Source organism: Rhinoraja longicauda, chromosome 2, assembly GCF_053455715.1.
Source record: "Rhinoraja longicauda isolate Sanriku21f chromosome 2, sRhiLon1.1, whole genome shotgun sequence".
Lineage (NCBI taxonomy): Eukaryota > Metazoa > Chordata > Chondrichthyes > Rajiformes > Arhynchobatidae > Rhinoraja > Rhinoraja longicauda.
Window position 1 is genome coordinate 59361928 of NC_135954.1, and position 21073 is coordinate 59383000.

The 21073-nt window shown below is 43.4% G+C and overlaps 1 protein-coding gene across 3 annotated transcripts in view; it reads left to right on the plus strand.

Moving 5' to 3' along the window:
- Positions 1-18801, plus strand: part of relch (RAB11 binding and LisH domain, coiled-coil and HEAT repeat containing) — a 118986-nt gene extending 100185 nt beyond the window's left edge. For 2 of the 3 annotated variants that reach the window (XM_078419588.1, XM_078419620.1), the window contains exons 27-29: positions 591-679; positions 2693-2763; positions 17608-18801. In XM_078419588.1, coding sequence (XP_078275714.1) covers positions 591-679; positions 2693-2763; positions 17608-17728 — 281 coding nt within the window. In that variant the 3' untranslated portion in view covers positions 17729-18801. Of the gene's footprint in view, positions 1-590; positions 680-2692; positions 2764-3392; positions 4527-17607 lie in introns of those variants that run through there. The other variant, XM_078419597.1, reaches the window with a different exon arrangement.
- The last annotated feature ends 2272 nt before the right edge of the window (positions 18802-21073 follow it).

Sequence of the window (21073 nt, forward strand, 5' to 3'; positions counted from 1 at the left end):
AGATCCCGACCTGAAATGTCACCTATCCCCTCTACAGATGCTACCTGACCCACTGAGTTACTCCAGCAGTTTGTGTTTCACTCAAGAATCCAGCATATGTGTTTCCAGTGTGATGCTCAGCAGGTTGGGTGATAGCTATGGAGCAAGGTAGGGGGAACTGAGCAGGATTACCGTTTAGAGTTAATGATCTCTAATGTCAGAGTGGGAGGAGGAGATTGTTAGCCAATGGAGTTATATCTGCAGATGCTGAGTGCTTCCAGCATTCTCTAGTTTTTAATATTTCTAGTGTAATTGGAGAGTAAATGAGCACAAAGTTGCACATCACTGAAATGTCTTTGGATATTTTTAAGGCAGAGATAGACAAGTTCTTGGTTAGAACGGGTGTCAAGGGATATGGGGAGAAGGCTGGAAAATGGGATAAGGTGGCAGAGATCAGCCATGATTGAATGGTGGAGTTGAATGGCCTAATTCTACGCCTATAATGGGAACTTGGGATAGAGATCTTTTCGTGTATAACATTTTAAAATGATTGGCATTTGGTCAATGTGTATTGAATTTGATGGTTAATATTCCTTAAGTTCGTTCTCCAGTTATCTCAGAGGAACTGATGGTGAATCATTTCTTACCCGGCCTGAAGTGTTTGCGAATAGATATGGAGCATCTTTCGCCAGAGCATGAGGTATGTATCCGTAAATCCTTGCTGTTTCCCATTTTTCTCTGAATAGGGCCCTGGTAAGACCACATCTGGAGTGTTGTGTACAGTTTTGGTCTACTAACTTGAGGAAGGACATCCTTGTAATTGAGGCAGTGCAGCATAGGTTCACGAGATTGATCCCTGGGATGGCGGGACTGTTATATGAGGAAAGATTGAAAAGAGTAGGCTTGTATTCACTGGAGTTTAGAAGGATGAGAGGAGATCTTATAGAGACATATAAAATTATGAAAGGACTGGACAAGCTAGATGCAGGAAAAATGTTCCCAATGTTGGGGGAATCCAGAACCAGGGGCCACAGTCTTAGAATAAAGGGGAGGCCATTTAAAACTGAGGTGAGAAGGAACTTTTTCACCCAGAGTTGTGAATTTGTAGAGTTCTCTGCCACAGAGGGCAGTGGAGGCCAAATCACTGGATGAATTTAAGAGAGAGTTAGATAGAGCTCTGGGGGCTAGTGGAATCGGCATATGGGGAGAAGTTGGGCATAGATTACTGATTGTGGATGATCACAATGAATGGCGGTGCTGGCTCGAAGGGCTGAATGGCCTCCTCCTGCACCTATTTTCTATGTTTCTATGGAGCTCATGGTTGCTAATTTCGTTTGATTCAATTAATTTAATTGATTGTGAGATACAGCTTGGAATCAGACCCTATGGACCACTGAGTCCATGCTGACCATTAATCACCCATTTGCACTAGTTCTACATTATCCCACTTTCTCATCCACTTTCTACACAGTAGGTCAATTAACTACAAACCTTCACATCTTAGGGATGTGGGAAGATGGAGCACCGGAGGAAACCCACAAGGTCACTGGGAGAATGTGCAAACTCCACACAGATGGCACTCGATATCAAATCGAACCTGGGTCTCTGGCGCCATGAAGCAGCAGCTCTACCAGCTGTGGCGCCCGAAAACTTGTTTGTTGTTAGAGTTTAGGTGGGACGTTGAGTTTAGTTTAGATTAGAGATACAGCGTGGAAACGGGCCTTTCTGCCCACAGAGTCCACGCCGACCAACGATCACCTGTACACAAATTCTATCCTACGCCCTCGGGACAATTTATAGAAGCCAATTAACCTACAAACCTGCACATCTTTGAAATGTCGGAGGAAAGCGGAGCACCCGGAGAAAAGCCACATAAGGTTTCTGGCGCTGTAAGGCTGCAATTCTGCCACTGCACCACTGTGCTGGTCTGTTGGGGTTTTTTTCCTCCTGCATCCGATCACTGCTATGTCTCTGGTAAACTGTAAACTGAACAAAATATAGAATAATGTTCCTTCTACTGCATCAGTTTGGTTTCCTTCCTGTCAATCAAACTATCTCAACTGCTTTGTAGATTTTATCCATATGTTTCAGAAAGAATATAACAATTCTGATGGAGCAGTGATTAGCTGGATTGCATTTTGATCGCCTCCTGGCTGTAGGGCATACCCAGACAAATTTATTTGCATTCTTATGGTGCTTGGAGGGACCTGACTTGAACTCTGACGGGATGTAGCCTACAAGTCTTAAGAACTGCACTTGAGATATTTTGTGGTCTCTTAGAATTTACTGGAATAAATCAAATTGGCCGAGGAGTTACTTCTGTGTTGGTGGGGGACCTCAGGTGGAAGCAGAAAAAGATCTTTCATTGGCATTTCAAAAGCTGATTGAATTGCTTCAGCCATGTCTTTGGCAGCAATGTACCCGGCCGCACCATGTCTGGGGGTGATGGTTGTGTGTGAGCCACCTCCTCCTGTTAGCTATTTAATTATCCACATCGTTCATGACTGGAATGTGGCAGGAGTGCTGAGCTTTGATAGAAATGAACTTTGGGGGAGTACATGGTTATGTCCTGGCGATGGGCAATAGATCTGCCTTGGGTGAAAATTATTAGTTTACTGCAGAATAAATAATTCAGCTGAAATTAAGTATATCATTGTAATTATTTACAGTTGCAAGGATATAATGGATATCTATTTGCTCTACATTATTTCAGGTAATTCTAAGTTCTATGATTAAGGAATGCGAATTGAAGGTGGAAAACAGGACTGTCCAGGAACCTCAGAGGTAACCTTTTAATATTACGTGCGTTGATTATGTTGAAATTGTAGGGAGGGGGTGGAATAGTTGCGTTTCATAATGTATGTTATGCTCTAAGCAAGAAATCGAAAATAATATGAGTGGAATTTCCTGTCAATTTTAAACATTTTGTCTTTAAACAGTGCATTCACAATTCATGTTATGGATTTATCCAAATTCAAGTTTTCCTTTTTTTGTTCTAACATTTAGTAATGGATGTATTAGGTTCTTTAAAGTGATTCTAAACTGAACTGTTGGTAGACCAGTAAAGAGAGAATGAATGAGATAAGTCTGCAGCTCACTCGAGTTCAGAAGAAAGGATTATCTTGTTCACTTACAGTGCCCTCCATAATGTTTGGGACAAAGACCCATCATTTATTTATTTGCCTCTTTACTCCACAATTTGAGATTTGTAATAGAAAAAATCACATATGGTTAAAGTGCACATTGTCAGATTTTATTTAAGGCCATTTTTACACGTTTTGGTTTCACCATGTAGAAATTACAGCTGTGTTTATACATAGTCCCCCCATTTCAGGGTACAATAATGTTTGGGGGACATGGCTTCACAGGCGTTTGTAATTGCTCAGGTGTGTTTAATTGCCTCCTTAATGCAGGTATAAAACAACTCTCGGCACCTAATCTTTCCTCCAGTCTTTCCATCACCTTTGGAAACTTTTATTGCTGTTTATCAACATGAGGACAAAAGTTGTGTCAATGAAAGTCAAAGAAGCCATTATGAGACAGAGAAACAAGGATAAAACTGTTAGAGACCAGCCAAACCGTAGGCTTACCAAAATCAACTGTTTGGAACATCACTAAGAAGAAAGAGATCACTGGTGAGCTTACTAATCGCAAAGGGACTGGCAGGTCATGGAAGACCTCCACAGCTGATGACAGAAGAATTCTATATAATAATCCCCAAACACCTGTCCGACAGATCAGAAACAATGAGGAGTCTGGTGTGGATTTGGCAATGACCACTGTCCGCAGAAGACTTCATGAACAGAAATACAGAGGCTACACTGCAAGGTGCAAACCACTGGTTAGCCACAAAAATAGGATGGCCAGGTAACAGTTTGCCAAGAAGTACTTAAAAGAGAACCAGAGTTCTGGAAAAGGGTTTTGTGGACAGATGAGACGAAGATTAACTTATATCAGAGTGATGGCAAGAGCAAAGTGTACAGGAGAGAAGGAACTGCCCAAGATCCAAAGCATACCACCTCATCTGTGAAACACAGTGGTGGAGGTGTTACGGCTTGGCATGTATGATTGCTGAAGGTACTGCCTCACTTATCTTCATTGATGATACAAATGCTGATGGTAGTAGCATAATGAATTCTGAAGTGTATAGACACATCCTATCTGCTCAAGTTCAAACAAATGCCTCAAAACTCGTAGGCCGGCGGTTCATTCTACAGCAAGACAATGATCCCAAACATACTGCTAAATCAGTTCACACCATTTTTTAGTGGCCAAGTCAATCACCCGATCTGAACCCAATTGAGCATGCCTTTTATATGCTGAAGAGAAAACTGAAGGGGACTAGCCCCCAAAACAAGCATAAGCTAAAGATGGCTGCAATACAGGCCTGGCAGAGCATCACCAGGGAAGAAACCCAGCAACTGGTGATGTCCATGAATTGCAGACTTCAAGCAGTCATTGTATGCAAAGGATGTGCAACAAAATACTAAACATGACTGATTTCATTTACGTGACATTGCTGTTTCCCAAACATTATGATGCCCTGAAATGGGGGGACTATGTATAAACACTGCTGCAATTTCTACATGGTGAAACCAAAATGTATAAAAGTGGGCTTTATTAAAATCTGACAATGTGCACTTTAACTACGTGTGATTTTTTTTTTTTCTCCATTACTAATCTCAAATTGTGGAGTACAGAGGCAAATAAATAAATAATAGGTCTTTGTCCCAAACATTATGGAGGGCACTGTACATTCTGTGAGAATTTAACAGATGCTGAGAGGCTGGTTTATTTTTCTTCCCATTGAACCTAAAACTAAGTACATAAATCTCATGGTGAGAAAGCATCTATTTATGACTGAGAAATTTCTGTAGATAGAGAATCCTAAATCTTTTTTAAATATTGTGAAGATAGTGAATGTTCAGTCATTGAATATATTCAAAGCTGGCTCCAATGGGTCCAGGGTCCAAGGATAGGAGGTCTTGTACTAATGTGGACGAGATTCAGTCTCAGCCATCATGCTGAACGGAAGTGCACAATCTAAGGGCATTATCGTTTTCTATTTGTATTAATATCAGCATTACCTTCGGGCAAGATGGGACCGGAAATGTTCAGCATCATTATTGTAAACCAACAGAGGTTGGAAATCTGAAATACAAACAGAAAAGCTGAAAATGCTCAGCAGGTCAGGAAGCATGTGTGGAGAGAGTTAATGTTTTAGAGCAATGACTTCACCAGCTGTAAGGTCATCAACTTGAAACTTCCACTCTGCTTTTCTCTCTCTGTAGGTGATGCCTGAATTGATGAGTATTTCTAGCACTTTCTGTAGTATTTCACAAGCTGTGTGTCTGCCTTAAACTTTCTCTTTTCAGTATGCTGCCACAGTGCATGACTTGGAATATCCCTACTGTTTTAAATATAAGCTGCAAAAGTCAGTTTGAATGGTGATTTTGCATGGAGTTTAAAAACATAAATTTTATTTCATATTTCAACAGCCCATTTTATAATAATCAAGATTTGCATAGGTAATTTACAAATTCAAATCGCAGAAGAAGTCTGCAATGACACATTTCCACATTGGGCAACAACGATGCTCATCAGGATCTGAATGCCATTTAAAATACAGACATCTTCGGATTACTTTGGGGTTAGGGGTTTTTGTGCAAAACAATCCAGATCAAACAAACAAAATGCTGAGCTCTAGTTACAGTCATGTCCAATTTCTGCAGAATTTGTGTTCTAAAAATCATTTTGCCTTAAGCATTTCCACCCATAAAACTGCCAATATTTGCAATTAAATAATGAGCTTGATCAGTTTCTGTAAACTCTGAAGAAGTTTGTTCAAATGCTATCTGTTTTCTTGGGAACACTGTGTACTCTTTTAACATCTATAAACATTATAATATTAGCTTGCTAATAAACCCACTCCAGTCAGTCATACACCACTGAAACGAGCCTTTCATCCCAACGCGTCCAACTGAACTCATCCCATTTGCCTGTACTTGACTCGTATCCCTCTAAGCCGTTCCTGTACATGTACCTGGGCTAAATGTTTGTTAAACCACGCCATTGTACCTCCAGAATCAAGAGTCATGTTTTATTGTCATATGACCCAAAATGGAATAATGAAATTCTTTCTTGCAGCAGCACAACAAATATGTAAACATGATACTCTGTAAACATCATAATGAACAACAAACAAAGTTCAGTATTTTGTAAAAACACAATTATAGTGCAGAGACAAAAGCAATGCCACCAAATCTATGTAGTTTTGGAGTGTTTAATAACCTGATGGTTGTTGGGAAGAAGTTGCATCTGAACCTGGACGTTAGTTTTCAGGCTCCTGTACCACCTTCCCAATGGCAGCAGTGAACTGCGAGTGTGGCCAGAGTGGTGTGTGTCTCTGATACCTTTTTGAGCCAGCAACTATTGTAGATCCCTTCGATGGTGGGGAGCTCAGTGCTCGTGATGGACTGGGCAGTGGTCACCACTGTTTGCAATCTTCTTCATTCCTGGGCATTCAAGTTGCCATACTAAGCTGTGATGCAACCATTCAATATGCTCTCAACTGTACACCAGTAATAGTTCAAAAGACTATTTGTCGACATACCAAATCTCAATTTTCTGAGGAGTTGATGGGCTTTCTTTATGATAGCATCAACATGCCAGGTCAAGGACAGATCTTCAGAGATGTGTAAGCCCAGGAGTTTAAACTTTTTGACTCTGTCCCATCGCTGAAAACTGGTTTGTGGATCCTCGGCCTTCCTTTTCTAGAGTCATCAGTTCCTTGGTTTTACTGACGTTGAGAGCAAGGTGGTTGTTTTGGCGCCATCCGTTCAGTCGATTGATCTCCCTCCTATGACCCGTCATCATCCGTAATTCGTCCAACAAAGGTGGTGTCATCAGTGAATCAAGATCCAAGGAGAGATAGCTGAATGGATAGAATATTGGCTTCACGGAAAGAAGTAGAGGATGATGGTGGAAAGTTACTGCTCGTACTAGAGGCCTCTGACAAGTGGTGTGCCTTAATGGGCCAATTGCTGTTTGTATTCTATATCAATGATTTGGATGAGAATGTACATGGCAAGATTTGCAAGTTTGCAGATGATATAAAAGTGGGTGGTATTGCAGATCGTGAAGATGGTTGTCAAAAATTGCAGCAGTATCTTGATTGGTTGGCGAGGTGGGCTGAGGAATGGTTGATGGAATTTAATACAGAGAAATGTGAGCTGTTGCATTTTGGAAAGTCTAACAGGGGCAGGACCTACACAGTGAATGGTTGAGTTCTGGGGAGTGTTGGAGAGCAAAGGGATGTAGGAGTGCTACTACATAATTCTTTGAAGGTGGTGTCACAGGTAGATTGGGTGGTCAAAAAGACTTCTGGCACATTGGCCTTCATCAGTTAGAGTATTGAGTAAAGAAGTTGGGAGGTCGTGGGTTATGGGAGGAAACTGGAGCAACTGGAGGAAACCCATGCGATCACATAGAAAACATGCAAACTTCACACAGATAGCACCTCAGAAGTCAGGATCGAACCTGGGTCCCTGGTGCTGAGGCAGGAACTCTACCAGCAGCACCACTGTGCCACTGTGAAGGAGGTCATCAGGAATTGCAGCTGAATCTTAATCAACTGGGAATGTCAAGTCAAAAGTGTTTTATTGTCATGTGTCCCAGATAGAACAATGAAATTCTTACTTGCTGCAGCACAACAGAATATGTAAACATGGTACACTATAAACAATATGATAAACGAGAGAGAGAAAAAAAGTTCAGTGTGTATATATATATACACATACCCACAAGAACACACACGCATATATATGTATATATATAGATATCCACATACATGTATATAAAAATACACACATATCTATAAATACATATATATATATACATACACACCCATACACAAATAAAACAAAAGTAGTGCAAAAACAATAATGATGGCAAATGGAGTTTAATACAGAAAAATAGAAAGTTTTGTATTTTAGGAGTCAGGTCAGTGAGCAGCAGGTCCCTTTGAGTTCTGTAGAACAGAGGGATCTCAGGGTATTAGTACTTAATTTCCTTTGTGGCATTATTTCATTTCATTTCATCTATACAGCGCGGAAACAGGCCTTTTCGGACCACCAAGTCCGCGCCGCCCAGCGATCCCCGCACACTAACACTATTAACACTATCCTACACACACTAGGGACAATTTTTACATTTACCCAGTCAATTAACCTACATACCTGTACGTCTTTGGAGTGTGGGAGGAAACTGAATATCTCGGAGAAAACCCACGCAGGTCACGGGGAGAACGTACAAACTCCTTACAGTACAGCACCCGTAGTCAGGATCGAACCTGAGTCTCCAGCGCTGCATTCGTTGTAAAGCAGCAACTCTACCGCTGCGCTACCGTGCCGCCCTACTATTACAAGTAGACAGGATGATGATGAAGCTTGGCCTTCATCAGTAAGGGTGTTGAGTATAGAAATTGGGATGTTATGTTGCACAAGTCATTGGTGAGGCTGCACTTGAAATACTGTGTTCAGCTTATGTCACCCAGCTCGAGGAATGGATTCTATTAAGCTGGAAGGAGTGCAGAAAAGATTTACAAGAACATTGTCAGGACTTAAAGGACTGAGTTAGAGGGAGATATTGGGCAGGCTGGAACTTTATTCCTTGGAGGGTAGGAGTATTTAGGCTGATCTTATGGAGGTCTACATAATTGTGGGGCATAGATAGGGTGAATGTGCACAGCCTTTTACCCAGGGTTGGGGGACTGGGAACTATAGCGCATAGCATTAAAGTGAGAGGGTAAAGATTTAACAGGACCCTGTGGGGCAACCTTTTCACACAGGGTTGTACGTATATGGAACCAACTGACGGAGGAAGTGGTTGATGCAGGTAATATAACAACATGTAAAAGACACTTTGCCAGGTGCATGGATAGAAAAGTTTTAGAGAGATACTAGACTGAGGTGGACCCGTTGGGTCCAAATCTCTCCTGCGGGCCTCTCCTGGGGTAACCCTCTCCCAACTGATGTTCCTGCAGGCCCGGCAACCCTCTCCAACTGACAAAGCCCGTTGCCAGGTGGGGAGTGTCCCCCGTGGGCGGGTGAGGGTGGACAGGGAAGGGGAGAGGGAGCCACTCACCTCGGCCCTGTGCCGCCAGCGCTGCAGCCAGAGCGAGCCGTGGACCCAAAGCCTTTCCTGCAGCACGGCGGCGACGGCCATATTGTTGGACCCTCTGCCGCCGCGCTGCACCAAGGGAGGAAGGTCAGGTCCTCCCGGTGGGGGTGAGGAGGGAGCGCATCTATTAAAGTTAGCGGTAGCTCGTGGGCTCAGCAGCCCCCTTTCCTTCATTGGCCCCAAACCTGTATTGGTCCAGCACCCTCATCTCCCCCTCCTTCCACCTCCACCCTCCCACCTCACCCATTACACCCCCCTCAACCCCTCCTTATACTACCCTCTCACCCACTCAATCCCCCCTCAACCCCCCTTATTCCCCCCTCGTCCCCTCCCCCCACTCACGCACTCGATCCCCCCTCAACATCCCTTCCCTTCCCTCCCCCTTCCCTTATCCTTAAGCTGTGACCCCTGGTTCTGGACTTCCCCAACATCGGGAACAATCTTCCCGCATCTAGCCTCTCCAACCCCTTAAGAATTTTATATGTTTCAATAAGATCCCCCCTCAGTCTTCTAAATTCCAGCGAGTATAAGGGAACTAGAGGTAAAAGAGCCATTAGGAGGCAGTGATCACAACATGATAAATTTTACTCTGCAAATGGAAAGGCAGAAGGGAAAATCGGGAAGTGTTAGTATTACAGTATAGCAAAGGGGATTACAGAGGCTTGAGGCAGGAGCTGGCCAAAATTGACTGGAAGGAGGCCCTAGCAGGGAAGACGGTAGAACAGCAATGGCAGGTATTCCTGGGAATAATGCAGAGGTTGCAGGATCAATTTATCCCAAAGAGGCGGAAAGACTCTAAGGGGAGTAAGAGACACCTGTGGCTGACAAGGGAAGTCAAGGACAGCATAACAATTAAGGAGAGGAAGTATAACATAGCAAAGAAGAGTGGGAAGACAGAGGATTGGGACTCTTTTAAAGAGCAACAAAAGTTAACTAAAAAGGCAATACGGGGAGAAAAGATGAGGTACGAGGGTAAACTAGCCAATAATATAAAGGAGGATAGCAAAAGTTTTTTTAGGTACGTGAAGAGGAAAAAAATAGTCAAGGCAAATGTAGATCCCTTGAAGACAGAAGCAGGGGAATTTATTATGGGGAACAAAGAAATGGCAGACGAGTTAAACCGTTACTTTGGATCTGTCTTCACTGAGGAAGATACACACAATCTCCCAAATGTTCTAGGGGCCGGAGAACCTAGGGTGATGGAGGAACTGAAGGAAATCCACATTAGGCAGGAAATGGTTTTGGGTAGACTGATGGGACTGAAGACTGGTAAATCCCCAGGGCCTGATGGTCTGCATCCCAGGGTACTTAAGGAGGTGGCTCTAGAAATAGTGGAAGCATTGGAGATCATTTTTCAATGTTCTATAGATTCAGGATCAGTTCCTGTGGATTGGAGGATAGCAAATGTTATCCCACTTTTTAAGAAAGGATGGAGAGAGAAAACGGGTAATTATAGACCAGTTAGTCTGACATCAGTGTTGGGGAAGATGCTGGAGTCAATTATAAAAGACGAAATTGCTGAGCATTTGGATAGCAGTAACAGGATCATTCCGAGTCAGCATGGATTTACGAAGGGGAAATCATGCTTGACAAATCTACTGGAATTTTTTGAGGATGTAACTAGGAAAATTGACAGGGGAGAGTCAGTGGATGTGGTGTACCTCGACTTTCAGAAAGCCTTCGACAAGGTCCCACATAGGAGATTAGTGGGCAAAATTAGAGCACATGGTATTGGGGGTAGGGTACTGACATGGATAGAAAATTGGTTGACAGACAGAAAGCAAAGAGTGGGGATAAATGGTCCCTTTCGGAATGGCAGGCAGTGACCAGTGGGGTACCGCAAGGTTCGGTGCTGGGACCCCAGCTATTTACGATATACATTAATGACTTAGATGAAGGGATTAAAAGTACCATTAGCAAATGTGCAGATGATACTAAGCTGGGGGGTAGTGTGAATTGTGAGGAAGATGCAATAAGGCTGCAGGGTGACTTGGACAGGTTGTGTGAGTGGGCAGATACATGGCAGATGCAGTTTAATGTAGATAAGTGTGAGGTTATTCACTTTGGAAGTAAGAATAGAAAGGCAGATTATTATCTGAATGGTGTCAAGTTAGGAAGAGGGGATGTTCAACGAGATCTGGGTGTCCTAGTGCATCAGTCACTGAAAGGAAGCATGCAGGTTCAGCAGGCAGTGAAGAAAGCCAATGGAATGTTGGCCTTCATAACAAGAGGAGTTGAGTATAGGAGCAAAGAGGTCCTTCTACAGTTGTACCGGGCCCTGGTGAGACCGCACCTGGAGTACTGTGTGCAGTTTTGGTCTCCAAATTTGAGGAAGGATATTCTTGCTATTGAGGGCGTGCAGCGTAGGTTCACTAGGTTAATTCCAGGAATGGCGGGACTGTCGTATGTTGAAAGGCTGGAGCAATTAGGCTTGTATACACTGGAATTTAGAAGGATGAGGGGGGATCTTATTGAAACATATAAGATAATTAGGGGATTGGACACATTAGAGGCAGGAAACATGTTCCCAATGTTGGGGGAGTCCAGAACAAGGGGCCACAGTTTAAGAATAAGGGGTAGGCCATTTAGAACGGAGATGAGGAAGAACTTTTTCAGTCAGAGAGTGGTGAAGGTGTGGAATTCTCTGCCTCAGAAGGCAGTGAAGGCCAGTTCGTTGGATGCTTTCAAGAGAGAGCTGGATAGAGCTCTTAAGGATAGCGGAGTGAGGGGGTATGGGGAGAAGGCAGGAACGGGGTACTGATTGAGAGTGATCAGCCATGATCGCATTGAATGGCGGTGCTGGCTCGAAGGGCTGAATGGCCTACTCCTGCACCTATTGTCTATTGTTCACCCAGGCTCCACCAATTATCTACAAGGTAAAGGCAATTTACAGTGATCAAGTAACCTATCCACACTCATATTTTTGAGACACAAGAAAATGCAGATGCTGGAATCTTGAGCAAAACACAAAGTGCTGGAGGAACTCAATGCATCATGCAGTATCTATGGAGGGAACTGACAGGAGACATTTTGGGTCGGGACCCTTTCATATTTCTGAGATGTGGGAAGAAATCAAACCATGTGGAGACAGCAAATGCAGTCGACCTTTTCAAGAAGGACAGCAGAGTAAGCCTCACAATTACTGACCTATGAATCCAATGCCAGTGGTAGGGATGTTTTTTTAATTTTTATCTGAAGGATAGGATTAATGATCACTTGGAATTGTAGGGACAAATCAGACATAGCAAGGGGAGATCTTGTTTGGCTAATCTGACTGACTTTTTTGAAAGGTTACAAAATATATTGATGAGGCCAGTGCAGCAGATGTGGTAACATGGACCTCAGTGAGGTTCTTGAGAAGGTTGCACGTGGACATGGGTAAAAAAGATTTGGGCCCCATGACATCCTCGGTCAATTAGCAAACTGGATCCAAAAGAGATTGGCGGGGTGGGGGGGGTTGAGGGAAATCTTGCTCACCCAAAGAGTGCCAAGTCTTTCTTCATATGAAAGTCCTGCCATCCCAGGGATCAATCTGGTGAACCTTCTCTGTACTCCCTCTAAGGCTAGAATGTCTTTCCTCAGATTAGGAGACCAAAACTGTACACAATACTCCAGGTGCGGTCTCACCAAGGCCCTGTACAACTGCAGCAGAACCTCCCTGCTCCTATACTCAAATCCTCTTGCTATGAATGCTCCCCCACCGCCTCCCCCACGTGGGACCCGGACGAATCGGGCGTCGAGCGGGAGGTCGGAGCCTATCAATGGACTCCACGTGGGGGTGAGCGGCAGGAGCAAATCAGGATGCGCGGCGACCAATCAGAGCGGGGAGTGCCGGCGCTCCTCCCACGTCGGATCCGGACCAATCGGGCGTCGAGCGCGTGGCCGGAGCTGAACACAAAATGGCAACCATTCCCCAACTGCGCACACGCCAGAGCGGACGACAACATGGCAACCCTTCCCCCACCCACTCACACCCCCATCCCCCCCCCCCCCGTCCATCCGAACCAATCGGGCGTCGAGCTGGATGGAAGATTGTTGGGTTTTTTTTAATGGGCAGCGCTCCCCCCACGTGATTGTTATTGAAGAACTTTTTTTTGAAAGAATGAAATAAACTAAACTTTGTTTTCCCCCTTTAAGCTAAATTGTTTTTTAATTGAGAAAATTCTACCCCTCCCCTCATTCGCCGCCACTACCTTCACTCTGGCGGGTCCCGCCCCCTCCCTCGTTGGTCGTGCCCCCCCCTCCCATTGTGACGTCTCACGCTGAACCTTGCCAAGCTGCCATTTAATAACCAAATTTGTAAACTTTAAAATCTCTCTAACTTTAAAAATATAAAATATAAGACCAGTTTGAATGAAACATGGATGAAAGGTTCCCCGGTGCAAAGGTGAGTAATGTGGTCCTAAAATTGTCATGCTACGTGTGATGGCACAAATACGGTTAACGGCCAAACAAACAACTCGCCTCAGCCAAACAAACAAGATCCCTCACAGTGACACAGAGATTTAGTAATATAATATATATATTACTAGACCAAGTGGACCCGTTGGGCCCAAACCTCTCCTGCATTGGTGCAGTGCCCTCCCTCCTCCTCCCTCTTCCCCTCTTCCTCTTCCCCTCTCCCCCACTCCATCCCCCTCAACCCCCCTTGTCCTCCATCCTTCCCCCTCCCTCCACCCCCCTCCCTCCCTAGGAGATAGATTTAAACTTTAAAATGTGAATAACTTTAAAAATATAACACCGATTTCAATTAAACTTGTTCCATTTGCACCAAAGGGACGACTGTGAGTAAGGTGGGCCTAAAATTGTCGCGCTATCGTGTACCGTTTTAGCTGTAGTTCAGGAACAAACAAACGATAGTTTTAGTATATGTAAATATATATATATATATATATATATATATATATAAGAAAATAACTGCAGATGCTGGTACAAATCGATTTATTCACAAAATGCTGGAGTAACTCAGCAGGTCAGGCAGCATCTCGGGAGAGAAGGAATGGGTGACGTTTCGGGTCGAGACCCTTCTTCAGACTGATGTCGGGGGTGGGACAAAGGAAGGATATAGGTGGAGACAGGAAGATAGAGGGAGATCTGGGAAGGAGGAGGGGAAGGGAGGGACAGAGGAGCTATCTGAAGTTGGAGAAGTCGACGTTCATACCACCGGGCCGCAAACTGCCCAGGCGAAATATGAGGTGCTGCTCCTCCAATTTCCGGCGGGCCTCACTATGGCACTGGAGGAGGCCCATGACAGAGAGGTCAGACTGGGAATGGGAGGGGGAGTTGAAGTGCTGGGCCACCGGGAGATCAGTGGCGTTAATGCGGACCGAGCGCAGGTGTTCAGCGAAGCGATCGCCGAGCCTGCGCTTGGTTTCGCCGATATAGATGAGTTGACATCTAGAGCAGCGGATGCAATAGATGAGGTTGGAGGAGGTGCAGGTGAACCTCTGTCTCACCTGGAAAGAATGTTTGGGTCCTTTGATGGAGTTGAGGGGGGAGGTAAAGGGACAGGTGTTGCATCTCGTGCGGTTGCAAGGGAAAGTGCCCGGGGTTAGGGTGGTTTGGGTAGGAAGGGACGAGTGGACCAGGGAGTTGCGGAGGGAACGGTCTCTGCGGAATGCAGAGAGGGGAGGGGATGGGAAGATATGGCCAGTGGTGGGGTCCTGTTGTAGGTGACGGAAATGTTGGTGGATGATATGTTGGATCCGCTGGCTGGTGGGGTGGAAGGTGAGAACGAGGGGGATCCTGTCCTTGTTGCGAGTGGGGGGATGGGGAGCAAGAGCGGAGCTGCGGGATGTAGAAGAGACCCTAGTGAGAGCCTCATCTATAATGGAGGAGGGGAAGCCCCGTTTTCTGAAAAACGAGGACATCTCGGAAGCCCTAGTCTGAAACACCTCATCCCGGGCACAGATGCGGCGTAGACGGAGGAATTGGGAGTAGGGGATAGACTTTTTGCAGGGGACCGGGTGGGAAGAAGTGTAGTCCAGATAGCTGTGCGAGTCGGTGGGCTTGTAATAAATGTCCGTCACTAATTTTTCTCCTGTGATGGAGATGGTGAGGTCCAGAAACGGGAGGGAGATGTCAGAGATAGTCCAGGTATATTTAAGGGCAGGATGGAAATTGGAGGTGAAGTGTATAAAGTCAGTGAGTTCTGCATGGGTGCAAGAGGTAGCACCAATGCAGTCGTCGATGTAGCGGAGGTAGAGTTCGGGGATGGGGCCAGTGTACGTCTGGAACAGGGATTGTTCGACGTACCCGACAAAGAGGCAGGCGTAGCTAGGGCCCATGCGAGTGCCCATAGCTACGCCTCTGGTTTGGAGGAAGTGGGAGGAGTCAAAGGAGAAGTTGTTGAGGGTAAGAACCAGCTCTGCTAGGCGGAGGAGAGTGTTGGTCGATAGGCCAAATGGGGAGAGTGCAAATGTAAATCTCAATCGGCGTGGATGAGTTGGGCCAAAAGGTCTGTTTCTGCTCTATGACTGAAAAAATTGTCACAAATTGTAGGTGATTGACGTTTCTGATAAGTTCTATCATTTTAACTGTCACTATGAACAAAATGACAATGATTTTCTATTTACCACCTTTACAATCAATACATCACTTTCACTGGTCATAAAGGCATAGTGTTAATAGGGTCATTAGCACTGAATATTGACAGGGTGACCATAATGCCTCTGACATAATCACTTGAACTGATGGGCACTGTTCTGAATTTTGATTGTTTTCTTTATATTAAAAAAGTAGTTACAGAGAGCAGCGAATTGTTGAACACATCAGATGACAGCTTGTGATTTACATGAAACAGTGGCTTGAATTGTGTCCTTCTGGGCAAATGAATAAACATACTCTGCATCCTCTCCTCCGTTCCACCTTCCTTAACCTCTGAATTTTAATAAAAGATTTGAAAATTTGCCTATTTTGTTCATGACAGTGAATCTTTCCTCTGCCCATTTTTACAAGCCATGACCTGGGTATAACAGAACAGCACCATGTATTCTGTTTGGGCAGCGCTCTACCCAATGGGTTGAATATTACATTTTCCAACTTCAGTTAATCCGCATTCCCTGTGCTCCTTCTAGTTCCCTTCGCAGTTACCCAGTTTCATAATTCTCCCCCACCTGATTCTATCGGTCTGTTACCCACATCCAATTCTACTGATTCAACTATCCCCTCACCCAACTGGTTCCATCTATCCATGTGTAGGAAAGAACTGCAGATGCTGGTTTAAATTGAAGGTAGACACAAAATGCTGGAGTAACTCAGCGGGACAGGCAGCATCTCTGGAGAGAAGAAGGGTCTCGACCCGAAACGTCACCCATTCCTTCTCTCCAGAGATGCTACCTGTCCCACTGAGTTACTCCAGCATTTTGTTTCTTCCATCTATCCATGATCTCTCCCTTATCTGGATCCACTTATCAACTTACTGATGGTATCAGCAACCTCTTATTTCCATTTATTACCTTCCAACCTGCACCTTCTCCTCCCCGACCTGGTTCCATCTAAACGTATTTTTCCTCTTTCTTTAAGTTTATACCCAATGACCTCGCTCTTTCCCACCTCTACCTGTGTCCATCTGTCCACCATCTCTCTCATCATCTGATTCCACATATCACAAGTTCATAAGTGATAGGAGCAGAATTAGGCCATTCAGCCCATTAAGTCTACTCCGCCATTCAATCATGGCTGATCTATCTTTCACTTTTACCCCCATTCTCCTGCCTTCTCCCCATAACCCATACTAATCAAGAATCTGTCTCTATATATACACACAATTAACTTTTTTCACAGAGTACTATGTTTAAAGATTCTGTTGTGTTGCCGAAAGTAAGAATTTCATTGTTCTATCTGGGACATCGGACAATAAAACACTCTTGACTCTACCTTAAAAATATCCATGGAATTGGCCACAGCCTTCTGTGGCCCTCCCTCTCACCTCTATTTCCCCTCTGCACTCTGTCCAATGCAAAGTTTCGACTCGAAACATTGACTTTCATTTTTCCTCCACAGATTCTTGCTTTCCCCACCAAGTTTTTCCAGCGGTTTATATATTTTTCACAATACATGGACTTAATCAAGTCTCCTGGAGGTAGTTGACTCTGTTAACAATCTGATCGGTTGTGTTTTCAGTGGGCAATTATTCTCTCCTTTTTGGGTTTGTAGGACAAATGGCAGATGCCCAGCAACACTGAATACTACCCTGTTACAAGTGCTTTAGTGATGTTGAGAGTGAAACATTATTTTGCAGCAATGATGGAGATGGGTTGCCATCCTTTTTTAAATCAAATGTGTTTTTCTGTCAGTTTCATAAAGACCTGATTTGATGAAAAAAATTGCTATATGAACTGTTTGCTATTAAACATATTATGATTATTAAACATATCCCTGCATATTTAGCAGTTAAATTCAATTTTGTACATAACCTGAGTTACTCATTGTTCTTATTGTTTTAAGTTCAATGTCTATTGCTGCAAGTCTTGTAAGTGAAGATACGAAGACGAGGTTCTTGAACAAAATGGGTCAGCTCTCCACTTCAGGTGCAATGTTGGCGAATGTATTCCAGAGGAAGAAATGAATTGAAGAAAGTTCATAAACACTAAACTGACCTCTTATGGGTCACATATCTTGTACTTGAAGTAAATTATCTGCCTTTTTTTAAAAACACATTTGTTTTGGTAATTATTTTATTCTAACTTCCAAAGATATTTGCACTTAATATTTTTGTGTGTATGTTGCTGTTTCTTGTGTGCTGGGTGTGGAGATGACTGTATTGGTGTCTATATATTTTGTCCTATGCTGTATCCAGTATTTTCTTCTGTATGGGCAGTTTATTCTCTTTATTCTGAAAGTAGAATTTGAACAGTAAAAACTTGTATTATACACTGAAGCACTATATCTTTAACTTGGATATAATGTAAATTTCACATTGGTGTCAAAATAATGAAGTGTGAACCATTTATGTATTTAATTATGCGGGATCCATTCGGACTACTTTTATTGCCTGGATTCTTGACTGATTTTAAAAAGTCACCAGCATATTCCTGTGCCTTCCGATCAGAAGAAAGCAGACTACAGCATAATACATGACCTGGGAAATTGGCGTAGGAGCGCTGTTATATACCTTGATGGTTCTTTTAAATTGGAAATATTTTCTGTTGTGTTGCAGCATAATGAATATTACTTTGCAATAAGCAGTTAAATAATTCATCTATGCTAATGAAGAAGTCCCAATTTTTCAGTTTAATTTTACATTTGTAAAATCAAGAATGTGAATTAGAGTGTCTGTTTTGTGATGTTCATATAAAAGACATTGCAGAAAGGCTGTGTATATTCAATCCTTGCATTGCTTTTAATTCAACTTGGTTTTAATTGTGACCAAGAAATGGTGGTTACATTTAACTGAAAAAAATGTACCAAATTTAAATTGCATGAGTGTACTGTTTACCTACAGTGCAATACGTTCCTTGTGTACAGTTGGAGATAATTATATTTCATTAGCTAGAAGGTTTATGTAATCTTAATGTAAATCTACAATGTTTCTTTGTGCTGGTTATGAACAAATTCATGCAAAACAAATGTAGGCTAAGCATTCAATAATGTAATTTTAAAAAGTTTCTGTAAATGGTGATTGAAACAATAAAATTATTTCTGTGCCACTTTACTTTTGTGACAATACTCAGTTTGTGGGTGAGGAACTAATCCACACACAAGAATAAAATTGTAAAGCTTTGGAATTTTATTAGTTTACAAGACCAAGTGAACCCGTTGGGCCCAAACCTCTCCTGCATTGGTGCAGCCACCCTCTCCTCCCCTACTCCACTCTTCCCCCCCCCGCCCCACTCCCCTCTTCCCCCTCCCTCTACTCCTCCCCTCCCCCTCCCTCTACTCCTCCCCTCCCCCCCATTCCATCCTCCTCCAACCCCCCTCCCTTCCCCCCTTCCCCTCTCCTTCCCCTCTTGTCCCAAAATGTCACGTTACATTTCCCACCATAGATGCTGCCTGACTCATTGAGTTCCTCCAACTGCTCTTCTTTTTAGTGCTAGCATGTCTTATTTTGTTCTGCAGATCGGTTAGTTCAGGAGCCTGTGTGATAATTCTACACTGCAGACTCCGCTTTGCTAAGGACACCAAAATTGCAAAAAAATCTTGATGTGGTCTTGCTCAAGGTCCTATATGTTCAGTTAGACCTCTTCAATCATATCATTTGCCCACTCATACCTGCTTGTGTGTTAGCTTTGTGTCATGTATAAGGAAGTCCTAGGTTCCTTTGAACAATAACATTTCCCAGTCTATCGCTCCTTTTATAAAATCATCTACTTTGTGTCCTAAAGTGGTAACCTCATTTATTACTTTCTGATTATATTCCATATTCTTAACCATGCAGTTAACTTATATCCATTTGAAGGCTCTTGACATCGTCCCCGCTGTTCACAATCCCATCTAATTTTGTACTGCTGTAAAACAGACTCTCATTTTATTTTTGTTGAAGATTTGTAAACTAGAAGTCATGCCTCTAGCAATAGCCTGAAAAAGCATTGTAGTCTGGATATAAATAGTGCCATCAACAAAGTGGAAATTTGCCCATGTACCCACCATTTGTAGCAAACAGAATATATCTAAATGTTGAAGAGATAAATCAGTTTTTCAAAGAATTTTTAGCAAAAGCTATGTAATTGTATCCAGCATTGTATCTTTAATATGGCTGCTAAAGCTCTGGCCACGATCCCCTGTTCCATTCTGCTCCTGACTTCTTCACAGCCATAATCCAGCTAAATGAGGAAGATTAACATAATTGTCTTCAACATAAAAATTATATTCCTGTAAATATTTCAAGACCTCAAAGCAGATTAGTCAAGGTAATAGGGAAAGTCTTTGTGTCAGAAATCTTACCTAGTCACCGAGTCTACACTTTGTCTAGCCGAGGTAAAAAAAAGGCCACATTGGGAATACCTCGTGCAGTAGAGAGTCGGAGCAGCTACATGTGAGCCTCTGTCTCACCTGGAAGAACTGTTGGGGTCTTGGGAAGAAGGGGAGGGAGGAGGCTTAGAGATGGGTGTTCTGTAGTTGCAGGGGAATGTACCTGGGGAAGGGTAGTTTGGGTGGGAAGAGATGAGTGCTAAGGGAGCGGTCTATGGAAGATGGAAAGGAGTGGGGATGGGAAAATGTTACTGATCGTGGGATCATGTTGAAGGTGGAGGAAATGTTGGAGAATGATGTGTTGGATTTGGAAACTGGTGAGGTGAAAGGCGAGGAATAGGAAAATACTATCCTTGTTCCAACTGGGGAGTAAGAGCAGAGCTACAGGACTCGGAGGAGACCCAGGCTGGAGATCCATTTATGGCAGTGGAGGAGCACATGGCGTTTGGAATGGAAAGCTTCATCTTGAGAACCGGTATGTTTGTAGGAGATCTCAGCCATGTATATGGAGACAGATTTTATTATTTTATCACCCGAGAGCCTGAGGGTTAGTATGCAAGGCAGATAGATGCCCAATAACGTCCGAACTGAATAATTATTTCCTCAACACAGGATTTGCTGTCCACCTCCAGTGCACTGGGCAAAGCTATGTTTATTATCTGAACAAATGCACTGCAGCGGATAACCTAATTTATTTTGGCATCACTGATCAGTATCACTGTGTCCCCAACACAGCAAGGTATCATCTTGAAATGGATGCAAATCACAATTTGTTCTTGAGTCATGAATCCAATCAATCATAGTGGGAACATTGTCAGCACCATGGCTGCATCAGTTCAAGAAGTCCCATTACAAAAATAAATATGCGTAACGATTGAAGGATGACGAATATCATGATGGGCTCGAAGGAAATTATTTGTTAATATTGGATCAGAAAAACGACTTTTTCCTTAAAACAGCCCCTGTATTCTGCCAAAAATGTTCTTTTCCACGTCATGAGTAC